The 25,562-nt window shown below is 46.5% G+C and overlaps 1 protein-coding gene across 1 annotated transcript in view; it reads right to left on the minus strand.

Annotated features, from left to right (window-relative positions):
* The window catches only part of LOC146785336 (kyphoscoliosis peptidase-like), an 800,115-nt gene that overhangs the window by 186,061 nt on the left and 588,492 nt on the right, over positions 1-25,562 (minus strand). Inside the window, exon 6 of the mRNA XM_085633022.1 lies at positions 14,813-15,003. Within this exon, the coding sequence (XP_085489148.1) occupies positions 14,813-15,003 (191 nt within the window). The remainder of the gene's footprint in view (positions 1-14,812; positions 15,004-25,562) is intronic.

Raw genomic sequence — 25,562 nt, forward strand, 5'->3', positions numbered from 1 at the left:
TGTACATGTAGTTTGTTGTGCACCTCCTTGTGTGACTTCTGCTATACAGACACATGTGTGTTGTGTTCACAGAGTGCCACATTCACACATGCTAGACATGTCCATTTTGTAAAGGGTTGTGATTCTCCAGGAGTCACAATGCATTTCTTTGGGGTGTCAAAAGTACTCACAGGTCTCTGAGTGTGGGGACACCTTCTGCATTGGCATGTGGTATTTGGCCTTGGGTGTGACAATACTGTTTGTTTCCCGTGAACAAGAGGTGGCATGCCTTCATAGTCTTGCTGTGCTCAGCTGATCCCAGAAACTAGCTTCTCATGATCTTGGGATTTTAAGTTTTTAGCTGTTGTGTCCTAATTTTCATTGTTTGCAAGTGGCATGGTGCATCAACCAACTGGGGAGTGCAGGGCTTACATATGTGGGGAGTATCCTAGATGTTACTCATGATGCCTTTCCTGATATGCACTGTTGCCTATTTTGTTTGGACTCATGTGTCAGATGTATACAGGTGGGTGACTGATTTTTTCCTGTCTCTTCACCTTGCCCACAGCATCATCGGAGGACACCGAGGGAGACACCAGCACGGACGTGGAGGAGGGATCGAGCAGTGGTGCCACCAATGCTGTGGAGTCGGTGGTATCTAGTGGCACGGAGGGCGAGGGGAGTGAGGCGGAGGACCTGCCCAGTACGAACACAGACTACGAGGCAGACGGGTCCGAGGCTGAGCTCCCAGAGGGGGTGGAGGCTGCTCCCACAGCTACAAGCAGGAGTAAATCTCTTGCTGCCCCCTCCATTCTCATCACCGCCCTCCCACTTGCTCGGGTCCCTTCTGTCCGTGCTAGGCCACACCGTGTCTCATTCGTGCCAGGCACCGTACCCCTGACCCTGTCCCCCCTGCTGCCCTCACTGCCAAGTCTGTGGACATTCAGCGGCAGTTGCAAGTTGGGCAGACATCGATCCTGACTGTCCTCCATGGCCATACCAGATTGCTGACCCAGATGTTGTTGTACATGGAGGGCATGTCATCAGTGATGTCTGACCAACGGATGTTGCTGAGGTCCCTGGACTCGTCACTGATGGCAGTAGCGAGTCACCTGCAGCGCTGCCTCCCCCCCTACCCCTGCCCCATCCACAAGTCCAACACCCAAGCCTGTCCCAAACACACCAAGACATCCACACACACGCACCCCACCAGACAGAAGCAGCACACCACCACGTAAGGGCAAGCACACACCTCCTGACACGCACACTCAGGGGGTAGCAGGCACACCCACTGTGTCTGGGGCACACAGGCAGGCATGCAGCCACAGTCCTCGTCCACATGACTCACTCCCCAGTCCCTCCGATGTCACTCTCCTTGGCTCCCCTGCCCCAGATTCGGAGAAGGAGGCTTACTTTGCTGGGCTGGGCCTCAGCCCCACTAGTTCACCTGGACGCAAACGGTCAAGGCACTCCACGGGTAGGGGAGTTAAGTCCCCCAGCCTGTCCACCACCTCTCCCAGTAGTGCTGCAACCCATCCCTCCGACCCCCCCCCCCGGGGCCTGTTGTTTCTCCGGGTGCAGGGGAGACGCTTGAAGAACTGGCAGAAGTGTGCAGCGCCGAGCTCGCCACCACCTTTGGCGCTGCCCCACCCCCTGTGGTGGAGTTGTCCGTCCCTGCACCCACCACACCTACCCTTCCCCCTCCTGTCCCTGCGGTGCCTGGTCCTTCCCCACATGATGCCCCCCCCAGTCGACGACACAGTCTTGTGATGTGCAGGCAAGCTAGGGGAGACGCATGGCCATGTGTCCCCCTCCAAGGACTGATGATATGGACTGGCCATTGGCCTTTGTGAATAGTCTAGTTTACACATTATTATTTTCATGCTGAATAAAGCATTTTCTTTTTCGTTTGAAAAGTCTTGCATTTCAGGTATTGATGTTGATGCTGATGCTACAGGAGTTGGGGTTGTGGGCATGTGTTATGTTTCAGGGAAATGTTGTAGTCTGCTGCTCATGGGGTGGAACCTGGTATCTGCGTGCCATCACAAGATCTCTGCAAAGATTCTTTGTCATGTCTGCTCTTTGTGTTTGGAGACATTGTCCCAAGGGGTGTTCCTTCCTCTGTGGCACCTGACATCTCCCCTGCAGAGAGTTGCACAATTGTTGTGTTGCCCTGTGTCTACATGTCCTTTGTTGGTGATGGATCCCTTCAACTCTGGCCATGCCTGCTCAGCAATGTGTCAGGCTGCATCATCTGTGCCATCCTTGGTAATCACTGTACTTGTGTATAGATTATTTTGCCATGCCTTCATGGATAAATGGTCCCTTTTCCGCACAATGCATGTGTGTAATCCCAGCCTAGTACACATATGGTACTTGTTCTGCTGGGTATTTGAACACCTGACTGACAATTGTGGGCATTGTATCTGTGGGAACTCCACCCTATTCCTTCCATGACAGACAACATCTTGGTGGCTAGCCCAGCACCTGAACATTCAAATCAGTCCTGGGATGTGCGTGACAGTGTGTGTTCTCTTTTGCTCTCTTAGTTTCTTAGGCAGTGACATGACTATACAGTCTTGTGGCATGATCTCAGTGTGTGATTGTGCTGCATCTGCCAGGGGTGGGTATGCATGTGTTATTTGTCCTCACACCCACATGTGGTGTATCATGCAGAGGGGGAAAGACATCCTTCCTCCTGGGAGTGGGACACTGCTGTCAGTGATGTGTTGTTATGGCACTATCATCATTGTCCTAAGTTAGGAATACGTACATTCACCCATGGAGCTGTGGTCATCTGATAATGATGTACACCCCCCTTGTCTATGTCCACTGCTGGGAGTCCTCTGCACCCACCCCTCATATGTCTGGGCACTGCTGGGAGTGATAGGCACCCACCCCTCATATGTCTGGGCACTGCTGGGAGTCCTCTGCACCCACCCCTCATATGTCTGTCCACTGCTGGGAGTGATAGGCACCCACCCATCATATGTCTGGGCACTGCTGGGAGTGATAGGCACCCACCCCTCATATGTCTGTGCACTGCTGGGAGTCCTCTGCACCCACCCCTCATATGTCTGGGCACTGCTGGGAGTGATAGGCACCCACCCCTCATATGTCTGGGCACTGCTGGGAGTGATAGGCACCCACCCCTCATATGTCTGGGCACTACTGGGAGTGATAGGCACCCACCCCTCATATGTCTGGGCACTGCTGGGAGTCCTCTGCACCCACCCCTCATATGTCTGGGCACTGCTGGGAGTGATAGGCACCCATCCCTCATATGTCTGGGCACTGCTGGGAGTCCTCTGCACCCACCCCTCATATGTCTGGGCACTACTGGGAGTGATAGGCACCCACCCCTCATATGTCTGGGCACTGCTGGGAGTCCTCTGCACCCACCCCTCATATGTCTGGGCACTGCTGGGAGTGATAGGCACCCATCCCTCATATGTCTGGGCACTGCTGGGAGTACTCTGCACCCACCCCTCATATGTCTGGGCACTGCTGGGAGTGATAGGCACGCACCCCTCATATGTCTGGGCACTGCTGGGAGTAATAGGCACCCACCCCTCATATGTCTGGGCACTGCTGGGAGTGATAGGCACCCACCCCTCATATGTCTGGGCACTGCTGGGAGTCCTCTGCACCTACCCCTCATATGTCTGTCCACTGCTGGGAGTCCTCTGCACCCACCCCTCATATGTCTGTCCTCTGCTGGCAGTGATAGGCACCCACCCCTCATATGTCTGGGCACTGCTGGGAGGCCTCTGCACCCACCCCTCATATGTCTGGGCACTGCTGGGAGTGATAGGCACCCACCCCTCATATGTCTGGGCACTGCTGGGAGTCCTCTGCACCCACCCCTCATATGTCTGTCCACTGCTGGGAGTGATAGGCACCCACCCCTCATATGTCTGGGCACTGCTGGGAGTGATAGGCACCCAGCCCTCATATGTCTGGGCACTGCTGGGAGTCCTCTGCACCCACCCCTCATATGTCTGGGCACTGCTGGGAGTGATAGGCACCCACCCCTCATATATCTGGGCACTGCTGGGAGTCCTCTGCACCCACCCCTCATATGTCTGGGCACTGCTGGGAGTGATAGGCACCCACCCCTCATAAGTCTGGGCACTGCTGGGAGTCCTCTGCACCCACCCTGCATATGTCTGGGCACTGCTGGGAGTGATAGGCACCCATCCCTCATATGTCTGGGCACTGCTGGGAGTCTTCTGCACCCACCCCTCATCTGTCTGGGCACTGCTGGGAGTGATAGGCACCAACCCCTCATATGTCTGGGCACTGCTGGGAGTGCTAGGCACCCACCCCTCATATGTCTGGGCACTGCTGGGAGTCCTCTGCACCTACCCCTCATATGTCTGTCCACTGCTGGGAGTGATAGGGACCCACCCCTCATATGTCTGGGCACTGCTGGGAGTGATAGGCACCCACCCCTCATATGTCTGGGCACTGCTGGGAGTCCTCTGCACCCACCCCTCATATGTCTGGGCACTGCTGGGAGTGATAGGCACCCACCCCTCATATGTCTGGGCACTGCTGGGAGTCCTCTGCACCCACTCCTCATATGTCTGTCCACTGCTGGGAGTGATAGGCACCCACCCTTCATATGTCTGGGCACTGCTGGGAGTGATAGGCACCCACCCCTCATATGTCTGGGCACTGCTGGGAGTCCTCTGCACCCACCCCTCATATCTCTAGGCACTGCTTGGAGTGATAGGCACCCACCCCTCATATGTCTGGGCACTGTTGCGAGTCCTCTGCACCCACCCCTCATATGTCTGGGCACTGCTGGGAGTGATAGGCACCCACCCCTCATATGTCTTGGCACTGCTGGGAGTCCTCTGCCCTGGGGGCATGGGTCCGTACCACCATTGTAGTGGTGATGTAGGGGTACGTGTGTATGGACCGTACCCACGCCCCCAAAGCGTGGGTACGGCCCGTACCACCATTGTAGTGGTGATGTAGGGGTACGCGTGTACGGCCCGTACTCACGCCCCCAGAGCGTGGGTACGGTCCGTACACGCATACCCCTACATCACCACCACAATGGTGGTCCGGCCCGTACCCACGCCCCCAGAGCATGGGTACGGGCCGTAAAATGCGTACCTCTACGTCACCGCCACAATGGTGGTACGGCCTGTACCCACGCTCCCCAGAGCGTGGGTACGGCCCGTACCACGCATACCCCTACGTCACCACCACAATTGTGGTACGGGCCGTACCCTCGCTCTGGGGGGCGTGGGTACGGTCCGTACCACCATTGTAGTGGTGATGTAGGGGTACGCGTGTACGGTCCGTACCCACACTATGGGGGCGTGGGTACGGGCCGTACACACGTACCCCTACATCACCACCACAATGGTGGTACTGACCGTACCCACGCTCTGAGGGGCATGAGTTTGGTGGACACGCCCCCCGAAGTGACCAGACCATGGAGGTAATTAATGTGCAGGATGTATTAGTATTTTGTGGGGTGTGGGTTATGTTTCCTGCCCCTTTCACCCCCCCCTTTAGCCCCTGGGGGTTGTTCTGACCTTCTGCGGCATCTGCGGCGGTTTCTGAACACAAGGTCGTAGGCTATGAGGGCCGGGATGACGCGTAGGTTGGGGTCCATCGCTGTCCTTCGCGTACCGGTGCTCCTTGTTCGCGTCGTCCTCAATTTCCCGGCAGTTTTTGGCTCCCGTAAAAAATGCTACGTGCGGAGTGACGTCGGCACGAATCGTACTTGCTGGTCCGTAAAACGCTGCCTGACTCCGTCCGGACGTCGCGTATGCGCCGTCCAGAATCAGATTTGTATGTATTTTTTTGCCGGTCGGTGTGTTTTTACGACTTGTACGGAAATGGTATTTCTGTGCGAATCGTACTTGCGAGTTTGTAAGGTGTTTTTCCCGGGTACGAGTTGGACGGAAAAAACGCTCCGTACGACCATTTGTACCCGGGTTTTACCGGATCAGAATCGGCACCTTAATATAAATAAATTACTTCCCATCCTATTCCCCTATAAACCCACAACCCGCTACGGAACTAAAATCGCAATATTCAAATAAGAAACAATTAATACATTTAATATAATTAAATTACTTCCCACCCTATTCCCCTATAAACCCACAACCCGCTACGGGACTAAAAGCACAAAAATTCAAATAATTTTTTTTTTTATAACTACTAAAATTTAACATATATATTAAAAATACAAACAAATCTTATACAAAAAAAAGACATCACATACATATAAAAAATATACTTAAATACATAATAATAAAAAATAATATTTTTAACCCCTTTGCTGCTAGGCTGTACCTCCCCCCCCCCCCCCCCCCCCACCTGTGCTAAGCCTTTTTGTGGTAGTTCACACTTAGGCCCCTGTACCTTTTTGACCACGTAAGGTAACAATGCAAAATTTGCGTCCTTTTCTTCCAATATCACGGGGATTCTAAAGATACCCAGGGTTTTTGATTCCCCTGGAGGGGACCCAGGAATTAGCCAAAATACAGTTAAATTTAGTTTTGTTTGGGAAAAAGTGCTGCAAATACAAGCGTCTGGAAATGGTATCAAGAAAGGGTTTGTGGGGCTGAAATCACCATTTTCCCAGCTTTCAGGCAATGACAGACATTTATCAGAAAACCAAAAGTTTCTACACAGTTTTGCCATTTTACTGGTACATAGCTTATTTTTTGCTATTTTTGTGCTTTCAACCTTCTCCCAGTTAATGGTAGAAATGGGTATGAAAGCAATAATGGATCCTGGAAAGCTATACATTTTAGAAAAGTAAACAAAATTCTAAATTCAGCAAGGGGTCATTTGTGTAGGTCCTTCAAAGTTTCTTTATAGAAAATAACTGTTGAAAATAGGAAAAATTGCAGATGAGTTGAAAAAACAGCCATTTGTGCCAACGTTTTCACCTCTAACTTCTTCTAATTATGACAGATGTTTGAAAGCAATATACCATTACATCGGCTGGACCTTTCTGGTTGTGGGTATATATAAGACTTGTAGGTTCACCATGAACCCGACGAACTCAGAGCCAATAACTGAGCAGCGTCTTGCAATGGTTTTTTATTATGACCCGGGTATGTGGCAATTAATTTGGGAAAATATATACAGTGAAAAATAGGGATGAAAGACACCTATGTATTTATGAAATGGGAACAAAATATAGAGTTTAGAAACACTAGATATTTACACATTTCGGAAATTGTGAGTACCCATACTAGCATGTGAATTATAGGACGTTTTTCAAAGTGACTTCTTTTTTACAATTCAATTCAAATAGCTTTATTGCGGTTGAATTTACCATAAAAGCACATAACAGAAATTAAACATAACGACAAAACAGACAGTCCGTTTCATGGATGCAGTTACACAACATTACATGATTTTTAAAACATTTGATCCTTTAAAAATATAAATAATTCCATGGATTTAAAAGTTGTCATAGCAATACTATCCTAAAAAGAATAAAATATTTCTTGCTCTCTTAAATTCACTTTGGCTAGTCTTAAGTTAAAATAGCATTATTGATCAGATTCCTTCGAGCAATCCACATTGAGTATAAGAATTTGGCTACTGTGCAGACAATTAATGGGTTGGTGTCTGTTTTTAATATCCTAAAAAAGGCCAAATAATGTTTTATGCCCAGGTTCTTGCACAACTGTATTATCCATGGCTTCCTAATATAGGCATAAGCTGGACAAAATAGGATGACGTGAACCGGGGTTTCATCCTCAGTAGTGCAGCCAGGGCAGGGGTGTACAGCTCCCCCCTTCCACCTATCAGAGATGTAAAAAAATGGCAATGTGCCGTATCTGAACTGTAGATAAAGTTTCTTAGCTAGTGTTGGTTGAATTAAATCAATCGCAGACTCAAAGCTATAGACGGATTTTACATCCAGAAAAATATCGGTTAAGCTTGAGGATTTTACTGAGCGAAAAAGATTACTTAGGTTATTTTCCCTGACCGCACTAGTCACAATCTTCTTTGGAATAGCTGTGCAGGAAACTTCAGGATTAGACCAGAGTTCCTCAAAGCCATTCGATATAAGTGACTGTTTTACAAAGGCTAGCCAGGGAATCCTTCCGGAACCAATAGAAGCCATGACAATTTTGAGTTCCTCCTTGTAGCTCACCAACTCCGGTGTACTCCAGAGACGCTTCCAATAAAGTAACGGTCGGATGGCAATAGCGTCTGCAATTGGACAGACATTAAGATCAAGTCTTAATGGGAGTAGAGGAGTGCTTTTTGGGAGGTCCAATAGTTGTCTAAGAAAGTTATTTTCAGTTATAGATAGGTTACTTGTTGATGTATGACCCCAAAGTTCTGCCCCGTAGAGAGAGGAGGCCCTGGCTTTCACTTTAAAAATTTCAAGCGGGGCACTAACTATTTTAAGGGTACAACTCTTCTGTAATTTAAGAATACCCCCTGCTGCTTGCGTTAGTCTTAGATTGGACTTGGCCACTTGAGGACCCCAACCCATTTTGTCATTTAAAGTCACACCCAGATATTCAAATGTTGAAACCCTTTCAAGAGGTCTGCCACCCATCGTTGGATGGGGGCAGTTAACAGTTTTTGCATTAAAAGCCATGTACTTAGTCTTATTTATGTTGATCACCAGGTTTCTTTTTGAACAAAAATTGGAGAATTGGTCTAACACGCGCTGCATCCCCATTGGAGATTTTGAAAGCAGAAGCGTGTCATCCGCAAACATTAAGGCGGGAAATTTACGGGCGCCTATTTTGGGGGAGTCTATATCTTTTCTGGCCATGAGGTCTTCGATAAGCCCGTTGAGAAAGAGGGAAAATAGAGTTGGAGCAAGGACACAGCCCTGCCTAACACCTTTCTCAATCGGGAAGGCTCCAGTTAACTGGCCTTGTTTACCGAAGCGTACTCTTGCAAAAGTGCCAGCATGTAAAATTTTAAACTGGTGGCATAAATAGGGTGGAACCCCCATTGATAATAAAATGGACCATAATTGTTTTCTATCCACCATGTCGAAAGCAGATTTTAAATCTACAAAAGTAAGATAAAGACTACCCCCTTCCAAGGTCACATGCTTCCAATATATCACTTGTAACCGGAATAATTGATCAATTGTTGAGATTTTCGCCCTAAATCCCGCCTGAAGTGGCGTCAAGATATTGTTATCACTAGACCAGCTCTCCAAGCGTTGTAACAATACCCTGGCATAGATTTTTTGTGTAACATCAATAAGGATAATCGGCCTATAATATGAGGGTTGGAGCGGGGAACCCTTCTTATATATTGGGATAATCTCCGCCCCAAGCCAGGTACTAGGCAAAGGTAGCCCCTCCAAAATTGCATTGAATAAAACCACATTGTCTTTCATTTGGAAGGCAGAAATTTGTCGAAAGTCAATAGGTAATAACAATTGCTCTACAATTCTGTGTTACCCTAAGTCTCCTGATAAAAATGGTATGTCACCTGTGTGGGTAAGACTAATGCCCACAACAGGAACCAGCTCAAAACGCAACGTGGACACACTTCCTTTTTACAATGAAAACTGACCCTTTATTTGCAAAGAGCATAGCTGTAGATTTTGAACCCTAGCTCTGCCGGCCCCTAGGAAACCTAGCAGACCTATACATTTTTGAAAGCTAGACACCTAGGGGAATCAAGTATGGGGTGATTTATCTGGCTCTCACCAGGTTCTGTTACCAAGAATGCCTTGCAAACCTCAAACTTTGTAAAAAAAACACATTTTCCTCATAATTCTGTGGTGGAAAGTTCTGGAATCTGCATGGATCCACCAAATTCCACCCACCCCACATTCCCCACAGTCTTTCAAGAAAAATGATACCTCACTTGTGTGGGTAGGTCTAGTGCCCGTGACAGGAAAGAGCCGAAAACGCAACGTGGACACTCCAAATTTTCACAGTGAAAACTGACCCTTTTTGTGCATAGTGCCTAGCTGTAGATTTTGAACCCTAGCTCTGCCAGCACCTACGGAAACCTAGAAAACCTATACATTTTTAAAAACTTGGCACTCATGGGAATACAGGATGGGGTGAATTGTCTGGCTTTCACCAGGTTCTATAACCCAGAATCCCTTGTACACCTCAAACTTTTTAGAAAAAAAAAAATTTTCCTCCCATTTCTGTGGTGGAACGTTCTGGAATCAGCGTGGATCCACAAATTCCACACACCCCACCTTCCCCAAAGTCTTCAGAGAAAAATTGTACCTCACTTTTGTGGGTAGGCCTAGGGCCCGCAACAGGAAACAGCCCAAAACGCAATGTGGACACATCAACTTTTCACAGTGAAAACGGACCCTTTTCTTGCAAAGTGCCTAGCTGTAGACTTTGAACCCTAGCTCTGCCGGCACCTAGGGAAACCTAGCAAACATACATTTTTTACCCAGAATTCCTTGCAAACCTCAAACTTAAAAAAAAAAAAACATTTTCCTGACATTTCTGTGGTGGAAAGTTCTGAAATCTGCATGGATCCACAAAATTCCACCCACCCCGCAGTCCCTAAAGTCTTCCACAAAAAATGGTACCTCACTTGTGTAGGTAGGCCTAGTGCTCCCAACAGGAAATGTCCCAAAACGCAACGTGGACACACCACATTTTCACAGTGAAAACTGACCCTTTTTTTGCAGTGTCTAGCTGTAGATTTTGAGCCCTAGCTCTGCCGGCACCTTGGGAAGCCTAGCACACCTATACATTTTTGAAAACTAGACACCCAGGGGGACACAGGATGGGGTGACTTGTCTGGCTCTCACAAGGTTCTGTTACACAGAATCCCTTGCAAACCTCAAACTGTGTAAAAAAACACATTTTTCCCACATTTCTGTGGTGGAAAGTTCTGGAATCTGCATGGATCCACAAATTCCCTACCACCCAGCGTTCCCCCAGGTCTTCCGATAAAATGGTACCTCAATCGCGAGGGTGGGTCAAGTACCAGCGACAGGCAAGGGCCCGAAACGTACTGAGGAGACATCAAAATTACCTATCACAAGAAAACTTGGTTTTGCAAGGGGGGGGGGTCACCTGTGTTTTTGTCCCCGGGCTCGGCGGCCATCTTGGGAAACCTACCAAACCCACACATTTCTGAAAACTATAGTCCCGGGGGAGTCCAGAGAGGTATGACTTGCATGGATCCAATAGGGTTTCCCTACCCAGAATCAACTGCAAACCTCATATTTTGATGAAAAAATCAAACTGTTCTCAAATTTCTGTGTGGGACAGTTGTAGGATCACCGGCCTAACATAAATTTCTTACCACCCAGTGTTCCCCAATGGCTCTCCCAATAGAAATGGTACCACACTCTTGTGGGTGGCTCAAGTACCCGCGCAGGCAAGGGCCCAAAACGTATTGTGGAGACATCCAAATTACCTATCACAAAACAATCTGCTTTTGCAAGTGGGGTCACATGAGTTTTTGGTCCCAGGCTTGGCGGCCATCTACGGAAACCTACCAAACCCACACATTTCTGAAAACTAGAGACCCGGGGGAGTCCAGGGAAGTATGGTTTGTGTGCATCCCCCAACATTTCCCTACCCAGAATCCCCTGCAAACCTCAAATTGTGATGAAAAAATCAAATTATTCTCACATTTGTGTATGGGAAAGTTGTCGGATCACAGGGTTGACACAAATTTCCTACCACTCAGCGTTCCCCCAAGTCTCTCGATAAACATTGTACCTTACTCGTGTGGGTGGGTTAAGTACCCGCAACAGGCAAGGGCCCGTAATGTATTGTAGAGACTTCAAAATTACCTATCATGAAACAACCTGGTTTTGCAAGGAGGGTCACCTGGGTTTTTGGCCCTGGGCTAGTGGCCATCTAGGGAAACCCACAAAACCCACAGATTTCTGAAAACTAGACACTCTGGGGATACTGTGGCATCTTTTTGGGGGGATGGGGGCATTGGCATGCCCATTCTTGACAGCCCTCACCCCGAACTTTGGAAAAAAAATCCCTGCTGGCTAGTGGGCTTTCTGCCCCCTTGGGGGGCAGATAAGGTGTTATTGCCCCATCTGCCTCCTGGGGGAAAGAAAGACTGTAGTATTTTTTTGGGGTGGGGCATTCTGGGCAGCCCCCACCCCTATCTATATAAAAAAAATCCCTGGCACTTAGTGGGCTTTCTGCCCCCATGGGGGCAGATCATGGGCTATTGCCCCATCTGCTTCCTGGGGGGCAGAAAGTCTTCTGTTTTCTTTAGGGGGTAGGGTGGGGGCATTTGCATGCCCATTCTGGGCAGCCCCCACCCCAGGCCTATAAAAAAGAATCCCCGGTGTCTAGGGTGCTTTCTGCCCCTGGGGCGGCAGATTGGGTGTTTCTGCCCCATCTGCACCTGGGGGGCAGAAATAATGGAATGTTGTGTGGGGGAGGTGTTTGGGCATTGGCATGCCCATCTTGGGCAACCCCCCCCCCACTAAATTCATTGGGAAAAAAAACCCTGGTGTCTAGTGGACTTTCTGCCCCCCGGGGGAGATTGGGGGCTACTGTCCCATCTACTCCCCAGGGGGGCAAAAAGACTGTACTTTATGGCAGGGTGGGGGCATTGGCATGCCCATATTGGGCAGCCCCCACTCCTAATTTGCATTTGAAAACAAAATCTGGTTTCTAGTGGGCTTTCTGGCCCTCCGGGGGGCAAAAAAACTGTACTTTTGTGGCAGGGGGTTATGGGCATTGGCATGCCCATATTGGGCAGCCCCCACCCTTAGTTCAAATTAGGAAAAACATTCCCTGTTATCTATTGGGCTTTCTGCCCACCAGGGGTACAGAAAGAATATACTTTGCCAAAATTAATATGGGGGAAGCAAAGGCCTTTGCCCAAGGGGCCGCTCCCCCCTCCCTGGTACCTAGTGGATGGATCCCTGCTTGGGGATCACCCTGCTGGGGCAATCCTCAAGCAGAGATTCACTAGATTCTCCCCTTCCAACAACACCTCTCCTGACTTTCTATGTGCTCAGGGCACTGAGATAGCCCCCTGAGCATGTAGAAAGCAAAGCTGAAATGAGCCTCTTGGCTGATTTCAGTTTTCCTTTCACTGAAATGACGTCATCGCGACATGTGTGCTGATCATCATTTTAGGGACACAAAGCATGAAGCCTCAGGAGCTGGGGAAGCTCTTCCCAGCTCCCGAGGCTGTTGGCGGGTAAGGTAAAGGGAATTTCCTGTGCCATGTACAAGGACGGCCGGGGACCTTCCGACGCACATGAGCACTGGTGCGTCGGACGTCCGACGCACCGAAGGGGTTAAGAACTATATTTTTGCAAACAAAATTAAACACTTCAATATTTTTTAAATCGATATGACTTACCTTAAGTCGTTATTCTTTACCACGATATTCTTGCTGTCGATATTTCTGACCCACGATGTTAATGACTTGATATTTGTGCAACTCAATATTTTGTACTCGATATTCTGTCTCAGCACCCTTTCACAAAATGCATAGGATGTGGAATCAGGAGGTGCACACTGCATTGTCTTGCACTGTCATATTGAAATTTTCTTCTAGGATGATCCCTAGATTTCTTGCATGGTCTGGGGGTGTGGTTGTTGGTCCTAGTTCCAATGTCCAGCAGGGGGAGTCCCATTGGAACATTTTGTTGCTGAGGATCATTACTTTTATCTTGATGGAGTTGAGCTTCAGGCAGTTGGTTCACATCCAGTCTGCTACCATATTCATGCAGTTTGTCAGGTTGTTTCAGGTGGTGGTTAACTTGTGTGTCAGGGAGAGAATCTGTGTGTCCTCGGCATAGAGAGATGATGGTGATGACTTGTAATTGTATGATGTTGGCGAGTGGTGTCATATATATGTTGAAAAGAGGGGGCCAATGGACGATCCCTGTGGGACTCCTCATATCAGTTTCTTGGTCTCTGGTGTGAAAGATGGCAACCTGGCACGTTGGGTTCTTCCAGTGCGAAGGAATAGATCCATTTAAGACCAGATCATTGGATGCCTATTTTATGGAGTCTTCTGATGAGGGTGTTGTGGGATACAGCGTCAAAGGCTGCAGACAAGGAGGAGGGCCTATGTTTCTCCTCGTTCCAGGATGATTCGAATGTCATTGGTTACCTAAATGAGTGCTTTCTGAATTCTGATTGAGTGTTCTCTAGAAGATGGTGAAATTCAAGATAGGGTCTGAGGTGCTGGTTGATGGCCTTCTCAATCACTTTGGCTGGATAGGAGATCAGGGAAATGGGATTGGATGTTGCTCAGTTGATTCGGGTTGGCTGTGGGCTACTTGACGAGGGCGTGGATTTCTGCAAGTTTCCATTGATCTGGGAAGGTGGTGGGCGTGTATGGAGGTGTTGATATTATGGGTCAGGGTGGTGCCGATTGGTGATGTTCCCAAGTTGTAGATGTGAGTGGGGCATGGGTCCGTGGGGCTCCCTGAGTGCCCTGCTTTCAACTGCTAAGCATGGGCAAATATGTAATGGGGAAGCTATACATAACATGGCCTCTTTTCCCAGACCCAAATGTGAAAAAAAACCTTACCTGCTACCTTTAACCAACCTCACCACCTTCCATGCCTGCTTTCCCTCTTCTGCAGCTGTGCTATCTATTTCAGTCAAATCAGGTAAGCAGTGCTGCACTGTCTGACTCTCAGAGAGTCCTGTCAACCTGGCCTGGAAGGTCTTTATGACGTATTAACTGTTGCTACCTCATAGCAATGAATTACCAGATTTAGAATCTGGAGTAAGCAAGAGAGGCTTTCTATGTAAGCGATGCGTAACATTCCTTTTGATAACCACAGGCAACTGGGAGACCTGGAACTCAAACTCATGGGCGGGCACATGATCATGTTGCAGTCCCTGCAACAGCACTTATTACTAGGCCGTACCTGTTTTGATGATTGGTGTGTCCGGAAATGAAGACAGAAGCCCCAAATTGTAAAAGCCCTTTTCATGGCGTATCTTGTTCTCAAATTGCATTATGGTTAGTGGTGTGCTCAGTAGCTGCCAATCCTGATCGTTGGGGAAATGATCCTCAGCAAAAATGGCTGGATGAGTAAAGAAATACAACTCATCATAGCTGCAAACGATCAAGAGAAAGTCATATTGGTGTTGTGAACAGTTTTCTTCTTACAAAGATATTTAATGAATCATCTGGTTCATTGCCATAAGGAATGCCAGCTAAGTGCAGTTTTCTTAATATGACATCATACTAGTGAAACATCCATCATACATTCACTAATTTATGTGGTGATAGCTCTGCCACAGCAATGATAAATTAATTAACCAGGTATATGTTGTGGGCTGCCATAGTGTCGCACAGACTCAAATGTGACTGTCCATTTGAGCTGAAGTTAATTTAGTGACTTTAAGGGTGCACCCATACCAGGTGAGTGATTATTTGATTATTTCTTGTGGTGGCTAGTCAACCATCCCAAATATTAGTCAGATTTCGTAAGGTAACACTGAATATGTGAATGGGTAATTCATTATTTTTACCACCACTTCACACTGCTGCTGCACTTGGTGTAATGAACCTAAGGTTATAATAAACCTGTTTCAGAAAACTGACTTGGACGTGACGTGTTCAGCTTGTAGCGCTAAACGAAGTTGATGTTGGAAGTCTTAGAGTAATACTAACAGATATATATATACACACACACACATATACATACACATATATATTTACATATACATATATATATATATGTTCACTGAAAAAAAACATAGGTTTTACAGATGTTATTGTTAGGAATTAGCATTTAAAAAACCTTTGAAATTCACAAAAAAACCATAGGTTTCAGTGACGTTATAGTTATTTGGACATTTGACTCAGATAAAACCATAGAAATTCCCCCGTTATAGTTAGTTGAGCTAACTATAACTCGCGCGCCCGCAATGCACTGCTGATGACGTCACATATTACATCACTCATGACATGGTCAGTGAAGTCACTGATGACATCTCAAATGGCATCACTGATTACATCATGCAGTGAATGTGTGTTTCTGTAAAGTTTAAAAAAAAATCATATGTATCTATGCCAAGGTGTATTGAAGAATGATTGGATTTACAAGTGCCTGAAGGGATTATTTAGTTGGTGCGTGACTGACTGTAGAAGTGAGTGATTGAACGTGTCTTACTGAATGCATGGGTTAGTGACTAAACTGTGTGAAAGTCTGTATTAGTCTCTCAATTGGTGTGTAAGCAACTGCATGGGTTGGTGAGTAGCTACATGAGTGTCTCTATGGGTTATTGATTTGTTATCTGAGTATGGGTGCCTGAGTGTCTGTGAGGGTGGGTGGGGGTTGTGTGACTGTGCATAGATGTCTGAGTGGGTGATTGACTGGTTGTATGGATTCAAAAGTGTATCTGGGAAGGGCTGTATGGGGGAGTTTGTGTGTGTATGGGTATGTTGGTGAGTGAATGAATGTCTCAGTGGTATATGCGTGACTAACTACATATGTTTTAAGGCAGTATATGTGAGTGTTGGAGTATATAAATGACTATACGTGAGAGTAAGTTATTTGAAGAGTGAATGTATAAATGAGTGTCTGCTTGTATCAGTGATTGTATAAGACAGTAAGTATGTGTATCTGCATAAATAAGTGATGTGGTGTGTGTATAAATAACGGAGTTGATGTGTATAACTGTATACATGAGTAAATGGGTATGTGATTGATTCTTTGCATGACTGACTAGGTGTGTGAGTAACTCTATGGATGAGTGGCGGAGTGTGACTGTATGTATAGGTGTATGATTGCATATTATAGAACTGTATTGATGAGTAACTGCATGTATAAGTGAATGGATGTGTGTGTAGACCTAGGAAATAGTCGGTGGTATGTAGTATCTGGCATTATTGTGTGTATGGTTTCAAAAATAGTAGTCTGTATTTTAGAGTGGGTGTATCAAAGTTTATATTAGGGCATCAGAATGTGCATCAGATTATCACGTGGATGATGTCATCAGTGATGTCATTTGAGATGTCATCAGTGATGTCATCAGGGATGTCACTCACCATGTCATGAGTCATGTAATATGTGACGTCATCAACAGTGCATTGCGGGCGTGCAAGTTATAGTTAGCTCAACTAACTATAACGGGCACATTTCTATGGTTTTATATGAGTCAAATGTCCAACTAACTATAGCGTCCCTGAAACCTATGGTTTTCTAGTGAATTTCAAAGGTTTTTTAAATGCTAATTCCTAACTATAACATCTGTAAAACCTATGGTTTTTTTCACTGATTTCGAATGTTTTTTAAATGTTAATTTCATATTTTAATATTTATAAAACCTATATTTTTTCTAATTATTTTTGTACTATTTTGGAACTCTATTATCCTTTTTTTTTTAAACTTTAAAAATGATGTAATGTTTTATATATTATATATTGTTGAAAACTGGAGTCCCGTTCCGGTAGTGTACAAAGCTCCATCAGCACGCGAATCCTATCTGCCATATTTCTAAACTCATAAATGATGGGCATTTCGTATTCAACGGGTTCGTGGCACCGCGTCCCGTGTAACATCATATACATATGAGGTCGCGCCAGCTGCTACTTTGGTATGCAATGTGTACGCAGTACCAAGTCACGTGTTATGTCATGTACGAGATGGGGTCGTGCCAACTGCACGTTGCGTATGCGAAGAGTGGACGCTGCCAACAGTCAGGCCCTGTGTTACGTCATAGACGTATGGTGTCGCACCGGGTATGCCATTCCCTCATTTTTTTTATGTCTCAAAACTATATTTAAATAAGTTTAAAGTGTATATGAGAGCAAGCGATAATCTAAAATATTTTAAACATTTATATATTTCTAACTGTAATAAACTTATATTATGGTAAATATATTTTCTCAAAATCACGTCAGGTGCGGCCTCCTTGCGCGTTCAGTTCGCGATTGCCATGTGACCTTAAAAAAAGCATTTGATTGGTTCATAACATTTCCTATTGTAACAGTTGGAGGACCCCACCTATTTTAGTCATTCTCTCTACAGCGTTTGATGAGAGACACCTCTTATGCTTAGAGAGCTTTTTTGAAAAGTTTTTTGCTGTGTACACATATCTTATACTACACACAACATGCAACGATCATCTTGATCAATATTCATGGTCTGTACAGTAGCCTTCCACGTGTGATGGCCATTCATCTGAAACGTTACATCAAAAAACAAATGTGTGTTACACGATGCCCCTGGTGTGTGTGTGTGTGTGCGCACACACACACACACTTTGGCCTGGGTATTGGTGGCTCAAAGGGGTATCAACAGCCACGGGCAGAGTGCACATCCTAGATCACTTGTGACATACAGTAAAGAGTAATGTGTATATTTGTGTTGCAGTATGCTCTGTTGTCAGGCTTTACCAGTATAGTAGTGTGTCATATGTGAGACTTTCAGATTCACGTTTGACATGCATTGCTTGACTGTAATGAGCATTATCACTGTGTATGACATAGTCTCACTGCTGATCCTCACTCCATCCGAGCACATTCACATGTGTGCTCTTCGCGATAGCAACACTTTCAAGAATACCGTACACCATTGACATGCGTGTCTGCCCATATCCACAAGCTTGACAACGACGTGATGTTGGCCATTCAATGTTTTCAGACACCATCTCATTAGCGATAGTTGCCGCCCTCCCGGTACATCCTACATTAATGTAAATTGCGGATTGTGCGACGTCAAAACTGCAACAGGGACACACACATAAGTACACTTCCTGGCCAGGCAGGAACTGAACAACGCCCAGGTCCCCGGAATAATTATTCACAAACCTATGCTGGCCTGGCGTACGCAAGCCCAGCCCACTTTGCGTACTTTTAAATAGGATAATGACGACGCCACATGTCCCAGTTCTTCCACACTGCCTCAGGTGATATGGCCGCATCCACCTCGCATATCATAATGCGCAATAAAAAAAAGGAATCCATGAGGTGTACACCATCCTCGCAATCAAAACTCGATTGTGAACCCTGCTGGCCGTCGTGTTTGGACACACAACAATAACAGCAGGTGAGCAGCGGGGCCTGGGTGCACAGGGGCTGCAATTGAGTGCGGTGCGGCTGGAGGGATGGGGTGCATCAGCCTGGGTGCACAGGTGCGAACAAGCGATGTTGCTGTGCGTAATGATGTGATCTCTGACCTCATTCAGTCACATATCTGTCTCATTTTAAGGACCCGCAGGACCGTACTGTAGGCCTGAGCCAGCAGGCAGCGCTGCCTCATAGACACGTGGTGTTGGCTTTTGAGGCACTGTAGTGAGTGACAGCAGGTGAGCAGTGCGGCCTGGGTGCACACGTGCTGCAATTGAGCGCGGTGCGGCAGGAGGGGTGGGGTGCATCAGCCTGGGTGCGCAGGTGCAAACAAGCGCTGTTGCTGTGCGTAATGATGTGATCTCTGACCTCATTCAGTCACATCTCTGTCTCATTTTAAGGACCTGCTGGACCGTACTGTAGGCCTGAGCCAGCGGGCAGCGCTGCCCTACAGACACGTGGTGTTGGTTTTGGGGCACTGTAGTGAGCTGATTACTAAGTGTACATGCACACAGGCTTGCGCCACTGCATTACACACGCACATTATGCTTCTAGCATGCGCTCTGTTCCTTTGTATGTGAACGCTGGCATAACATTATTATTTAACCTTGTGTATTCTCCTACACTCCAACTCCTCTTTGAACCACGATTACCACTAACAGTTGGTTAATCGTACTTCAAGAAGGAAGGATGCACTCATCTGGTGTTCTCTATTAAGCTCGAAATAAACCTTCATTTACCTCAAGATGTTTCCAGCATTATATTATTTCTCCCTTTTCAGACACTGAGTTAAATGCACCAAAATGCGCGGAGCAGGTGCTCAGCCCATGAGGATGCCGTGGGCATTCTGCCACCTTCCATCGTGGTATCAAGACACCATCCCAGACCGAAGACCTGCTGTGCCACCCTAGGAGAGGCACCCCGGAGTCGGAGCTTGCACCGGCACGTCGTTGGACACACCTGTGGTGGCAGGTGAGCCATGAAGCCTCGGTGCGTATGGGCTGCAATTGAGCACAGTGTGGGGTGCAACAGCCTGGGTGCACAGGTGCAGGCAAGCGACGTTACCGTAGATAATAATGTAATATCTGACCTCATTCATATCTCTGTTTCATTTTAAGGACTTGCTGGACCGCACTCTTTCTCGTGGACCCCAGCGTCCCAGACACACGGGTGACGGGAGGTGAACAGTGAGGGCTGGGTGCAGTAGGCCGACGTTCTGTCTCATCCTCCCTCTGTTCTTTTGACTCTCCCTCCCCTTCTCCCTTCCACCCACTCGCTCACTCTCCCATTCTCACTTTCTTCCTTTCAGGTCAGGTCAGGGCAAAATGTACTTTATTCGGCTGATTATAGCCATCAAAGTACAAATAACAAACAAGACAGAACAAATCTACAATCAATAAAAACGATAAAACGATTATTATTAATCTTCATAGAGTCCTGCTCCACTCAAAGTTCATTATCCACAGGACGAAATACACTCATTCAAATGAGCCAGGGAACCATGTTCAACCTAAATCTTATCAAAACAAAACAATGGTATGGTTTGTTTATATGGGATAAATATGGTTGTGTCTGCCGACCCAGGCTCAGTATAGCAAAGCTTCTCACCATGGGTTTTTTCAATTCATTTGCCTCCCATAATACTCTTCGTCTATCTAAATACTCCTGCTTAAGGTCTCTAATTGCCGATTTACCCAATGCTGGGGGATTCAAAAATAAGTCGGGCGGCCCAGAATTTCCATCTGGTCCTTTATGTATCTAAGCCACGGAATGTCTAACACCTTTTCCAGGGTGAAACAATCTCCAATGACCAATTGATTAAGATTTGGGGTAGCTTGTGCCCAAATTCTCAGCCAACGCAATAACGGGGCAAACGCAATATGGTCAGAAATAAAACCTGCTCCTAATTCCTCGTGTATGTTAAAAACTGGCATAGAAGCAGGGACCGAAAGCAATCTAAAGAAGAAAATTTTTTCAACCCCCTGAATTTCTCTGACATCTGTATAACCCCAGATGTCACTCCCATAAGTCGCCATAGGGAGACACTTAGCATTATAAATCTTTATAAGTGCGGGGATTAGTTTTGAACCTATTCTTTTTGCAAAGTCTAGAGTGGCCCCCGATGCTGTAGCTAATGCATTCTTCGTATGCGCATGCTGCGAGCACCATGAGCGCTGGTCGTCAAAATGTACCCCTAAGTATGGAAACACGGGGACTTTTACTAGCTCTAGACCCTTGCAATAGAATTTGACCTTCCTTGCCCTCTTTGACCCTATGGACATAGCATGTGATTTTTTTAAATTGGTGATTAAGTCCAATGACTCCATAAAATTTATAAACCAATTAAAAAGGTTTTGCAGCCCCCTTGAGGTCCTGGCCACCAACACCGCATCATCAGCATACAGAAATGCGGGAAGCATTTTGGAGCCTGCTCTGGGGATGTCTTTACAACAGGAAATTAAGGAATCCCCTAACTTATTAATATAGAGAGTAAAGGGGCCAAAATACACCCCTGCCGGACCCCTCTTTTTACTGCCCATGAGTCAGTCAGGCTACCATCTTCATTAAAGCGCCCAGCCGCTATTGTATTTTCATGGATGGCTGCCAAAAAAGAAATTAAGTCAGCATCTAGCCCTATATCCTGAAGGATCACCCAGAGTTTTGATCTATTAACAAGATCAAAAGCTGAGGTTAAATCCATAAAGGCCAGATGGAGATCCCCACGTTTTACAACTGTATACTTCCCTATCACCAAATGGAGATTAAGGCATTGGTCCAACGTGCCTTTCCCTTGTCTAAAACCATATTGGAGATCGGAAATAATATTTGCTTGATTAAGCCAGTCTGTCAAATGGGCCAAGACAACTTTCCCCATAATTTTGGCCGCGGAATCAAGGAGTGAAATAGGCCTATAACAAGCCAGATCATCCCTCGCTCCTTTCTTAAAAATTGGTATAATAACCGCCTTGGCCCAAGACAGGGGAAAACCAGTCAGGCAAGCTGCATTAAAAACATAGGTTAAAACCTTAGCCCATGTATGCCCTTCTTGCATTCTTAACCCGTGAGACCTCCCTGGGTTTTTGGTTAAGTTCCCACATAAGTTCCTTATGGGTATTCTTACAACTTTTGTCAAAACATTTTTTAAATTTTGGGGGCCTCCTTCTGCAAGAAACAGTTAAGTTCAGAGCGATTTGCTTTGTAATTCGGTCAAAGGCATCAAGGATAGAGAGTGGTTGGAAGTCCTGGTCTAAACAAACCCCAAACTCCTGTGCACAGTTGGTCATTAGACTATCAATAAAACTATCAGGGGTAAACCTCTCCCACCTCACTCTACATGCTTGATCTATGAGCACAGTATTTGCGTTAGTAAGTTGGGTCATGGTCCTATCTCTATTTACAGCATATATATTGAGGTCCAATATCAGTGGATTATGATCACTGAAACAATTTTTTGTTGCACTTAATGTGCCTAATGTCGACATCAGTGAGGAAGGGACCAAAATATAATCAATCATGCTGTGACGGCCATGACCAACATATGTAGGTACAGGGTCTAATCTGGCCAACTGCACAGGGCAGATCAAGTTGTGAGTTGATAAAAAACTTTCTAAAAAGGTACCGGAAGAGGTATGCTCAAAATGGGTTAGCCCCTGAGGGCCATAATCCTCCTCCGGACTTGCTAGGCAATTAGTAGGACAAAAATTATTAATAAAATCTCCCTGGACTAAAGTGTCATACTGTGTTTCGGTGCTGTCTCTATAATTACCCCAAAAAACGTTAAGGGCTCTAAGATGCTTATGCTCATCGTTTATGGTGAAAGAATTATAAAAGTTAACCACTAGAAAAGTTGACAAATTCTTCCCTGTCAGTTCTACTGCTAAAATATGGGGAGAACTTGATTCTATCAACTTTACTTTATAAGACAGCTTAAGGTTAATCATCATTAATAGGCCCCCCCTTGCTCAGCCCATAATAGATGATATAGCAAATTTACAGAAAGATAAAAACCCATCCAAGTAGTATGTTTCATTAGCCTCCCACGTTTCCTGAAGGGCTATAATATGGTGTGTGGCAAGGAAAAGTTCCCAGCTGGCAGCAACCTTTTTTGCCCTTAAACCAGCAATATTCCATGTTAAAACTTTTATTATGCCCCCATCAGTTATTGTAGAAGTAGAACTAGGTTTTACTGTACCAGTCGATTAAATCTGGTGGTTAACAGGACAGGGCACAATTGAATTCGATATAGCTAATCAAGGAAACATATGTTACATCATTCGATATTTCCGCCAAATTATCTGAAACAACAGGTACTGCGTTATTAACCGGCAGTCAGTCTTGAGCATCTAAACCAGAAAGTGCCTAAAACCTGTTAAACAGGGGAATGGGGGAACAGTCAACATCAAAATTCTCACAGAAGGCTTATAGAAGTGTCCCAGTGGCAAGTCCCAGATGGAAGTGGCAAACATAGGGCATGATTCCTGTGCCCTTAACAACGTCTGAACAACCGCAGGGTTTCGAAAGTTAATGACCACGCAGTTCCCCTCAATGTTCTTTGAAGATCGTCCCACCCACCCAACTCTGCGCACCATGATAATATTATTGCTCATGGACACCCTAAAGCTCTTGTGTTTGGATAACCAATCTACGGTTTTATTCCGCAGTTGAATCCAAGATTCAGTTTGGTCTACTCTAAGCGGAGGAACACCTGCCAGAACCATGACATAAGGACACGCGGCCGGGGGCAGATCTAGAGCATCTACGGAATACTTAAAATTCACTGCATTCAGCACAGAGGGGCCATCTCCGTGATGATTACCAGCTCTCGCAATAGCCTCTGGCTGGTCAATAGGTAAAGGTCTCGAAGGACCCAGTGGCTGGTGCGGGATCTGGTCAGCTGGACAAAGAGAATTAACCATACTACCTAACCCCGGGACTCCCTTGCCAAGATGTGCGGTGTTCCCCCCAGGGGCAGATGATACACATAATGGACGAGGCGTAGCAAGACTCGCATTACCAGTGAGCTCAATTCCTGGTCTGTGGACCAATTCCCTATTATTACCCCCCACAGGGCCAGTGGGTTCTGGGATTACCGGGTCCACAGGAGCTTTAACTCCCCCTCAAACCACACATTTACACCCATATGCCTCTTGAATAACTAGGATGTTACCAGATTTTAAAATATGTAACAACTTTTCTTCTATCTCCCCTAGTTTGGTTAAAAAAAGCGCTAAGAGAGCAGATATTAAAGACTCCAAATGTTTCCAAGAATCAGAATCGCTACCAAGATCCGCCATTTTATGGGGGTCAGTGTTTGTAGAAAAAGGCAAATTACCATTAGGTTTCGGTGAATGAATCTCACGTGTCCCTAGAACTTGAGGTTTAGGTTTAGTTTTGGCCTTATTCCTCAATGCCACACTTCCCCTTGTGCGTTTTGCTGGCGGCTCACCATTTCCTCCCTCACCATTCCCTCCCAACCTGGATCTGGTAGTGCATACCACACTTTCCCACCTCCCTAATAGCCCTTTTGGATCCAGTAGCAGAGTCTCCTTCGACCACACAGGGCGTAATTTAGGTATGTGGTGAGGATGTGACAGGGGGTACAGGCAAAACTGTTTTCTCAGGTGGAATAACCAGCAATTCTTTCGATATACTCTGGCTTGAGTTTAGAATAAATTCTAAAGTGAATGAATAGTCCACCTCTGATAGCCCTGGTTTGCAGACCACTCCATCCACTAAGTCCCCCGCCGGGCTTGTAACCATAGTATCCACACTTAAGTGATCCATAATTTGCGAGGCACCCAGGGTAGATTTGGCCAAGGTTATAGCTCCCAAAGATGATCTTTTTTGTCCTGCATACGAGCCCAAAGAGAGCCTTTTTTCAGTGAGGTGTATTTTGTGTGTTAATACTGACTACGCCCTAGATAGGAACGCGTCCAGAGTTCCCGCTACTCCCCCAGTCCTCTGTCCTGTAACCTTACGTTTAGTGTTCATGACCAGTACTTTTAATATATAGCACCAACTTATAAAAGCAAGTCTACCAGGAAAAATATAATATGAAATATCCTTACAGTTTGTCCGACGCTCAAAATGTCTTGCGCGGCAAAGGGGGGCAGCCCAGCCCTGCCTCCTCCTTGCTCGGACGGGCGCAGAAGGGCGCGCCCTTGGCCCGGGCTTTGCCCGGGCACGGCCCGGGCATGCCCACATGCGTCCTGCACTGCAGGAGCTCCTGGGGACTTTTGAGCGCCCCTCCCGGCGCTCCGATGATGGCAACGGGTGCGCGACGGCGTGATTTGCTGCTAAGGACCCTGGGGAGTGTAGTTTTCTCACTTGAGGTTCTGGACTTTTAAGAGTCCAGAGGTGTCAGGGAAACAACACCCAAAGACCCCTGAGTTCCTCCTGTCTCGGTGCACAAATAAACAGAGACACGGGCTTCTCGATGGTGGCGTCAAAGACCAAGGTTTATTTACTGCAGGGACACAGAAGTCATAGGAACCACACAGAGGCAGAATCTACGAGAATGTTCAAATTGCATTAAGTGGGTTGTTCTTTAAATACACGCAAAATGTCTTTAGGCTACATTACACGAATATTTCTCA

The sequence above is a fragment of the Triturus cristatus genome, chromosome 11, assembly GCF_964204655.1.
Source record: "Triturus cristatus chromosome 11, aTriCri1.1, whole genome shotgun sequence".
Lineage (NCBI taxonomy): Eukaryota > Metazoa > Chordata > Amphibia > Caudata > Salamandridae > Triturus > Triturus cristatus.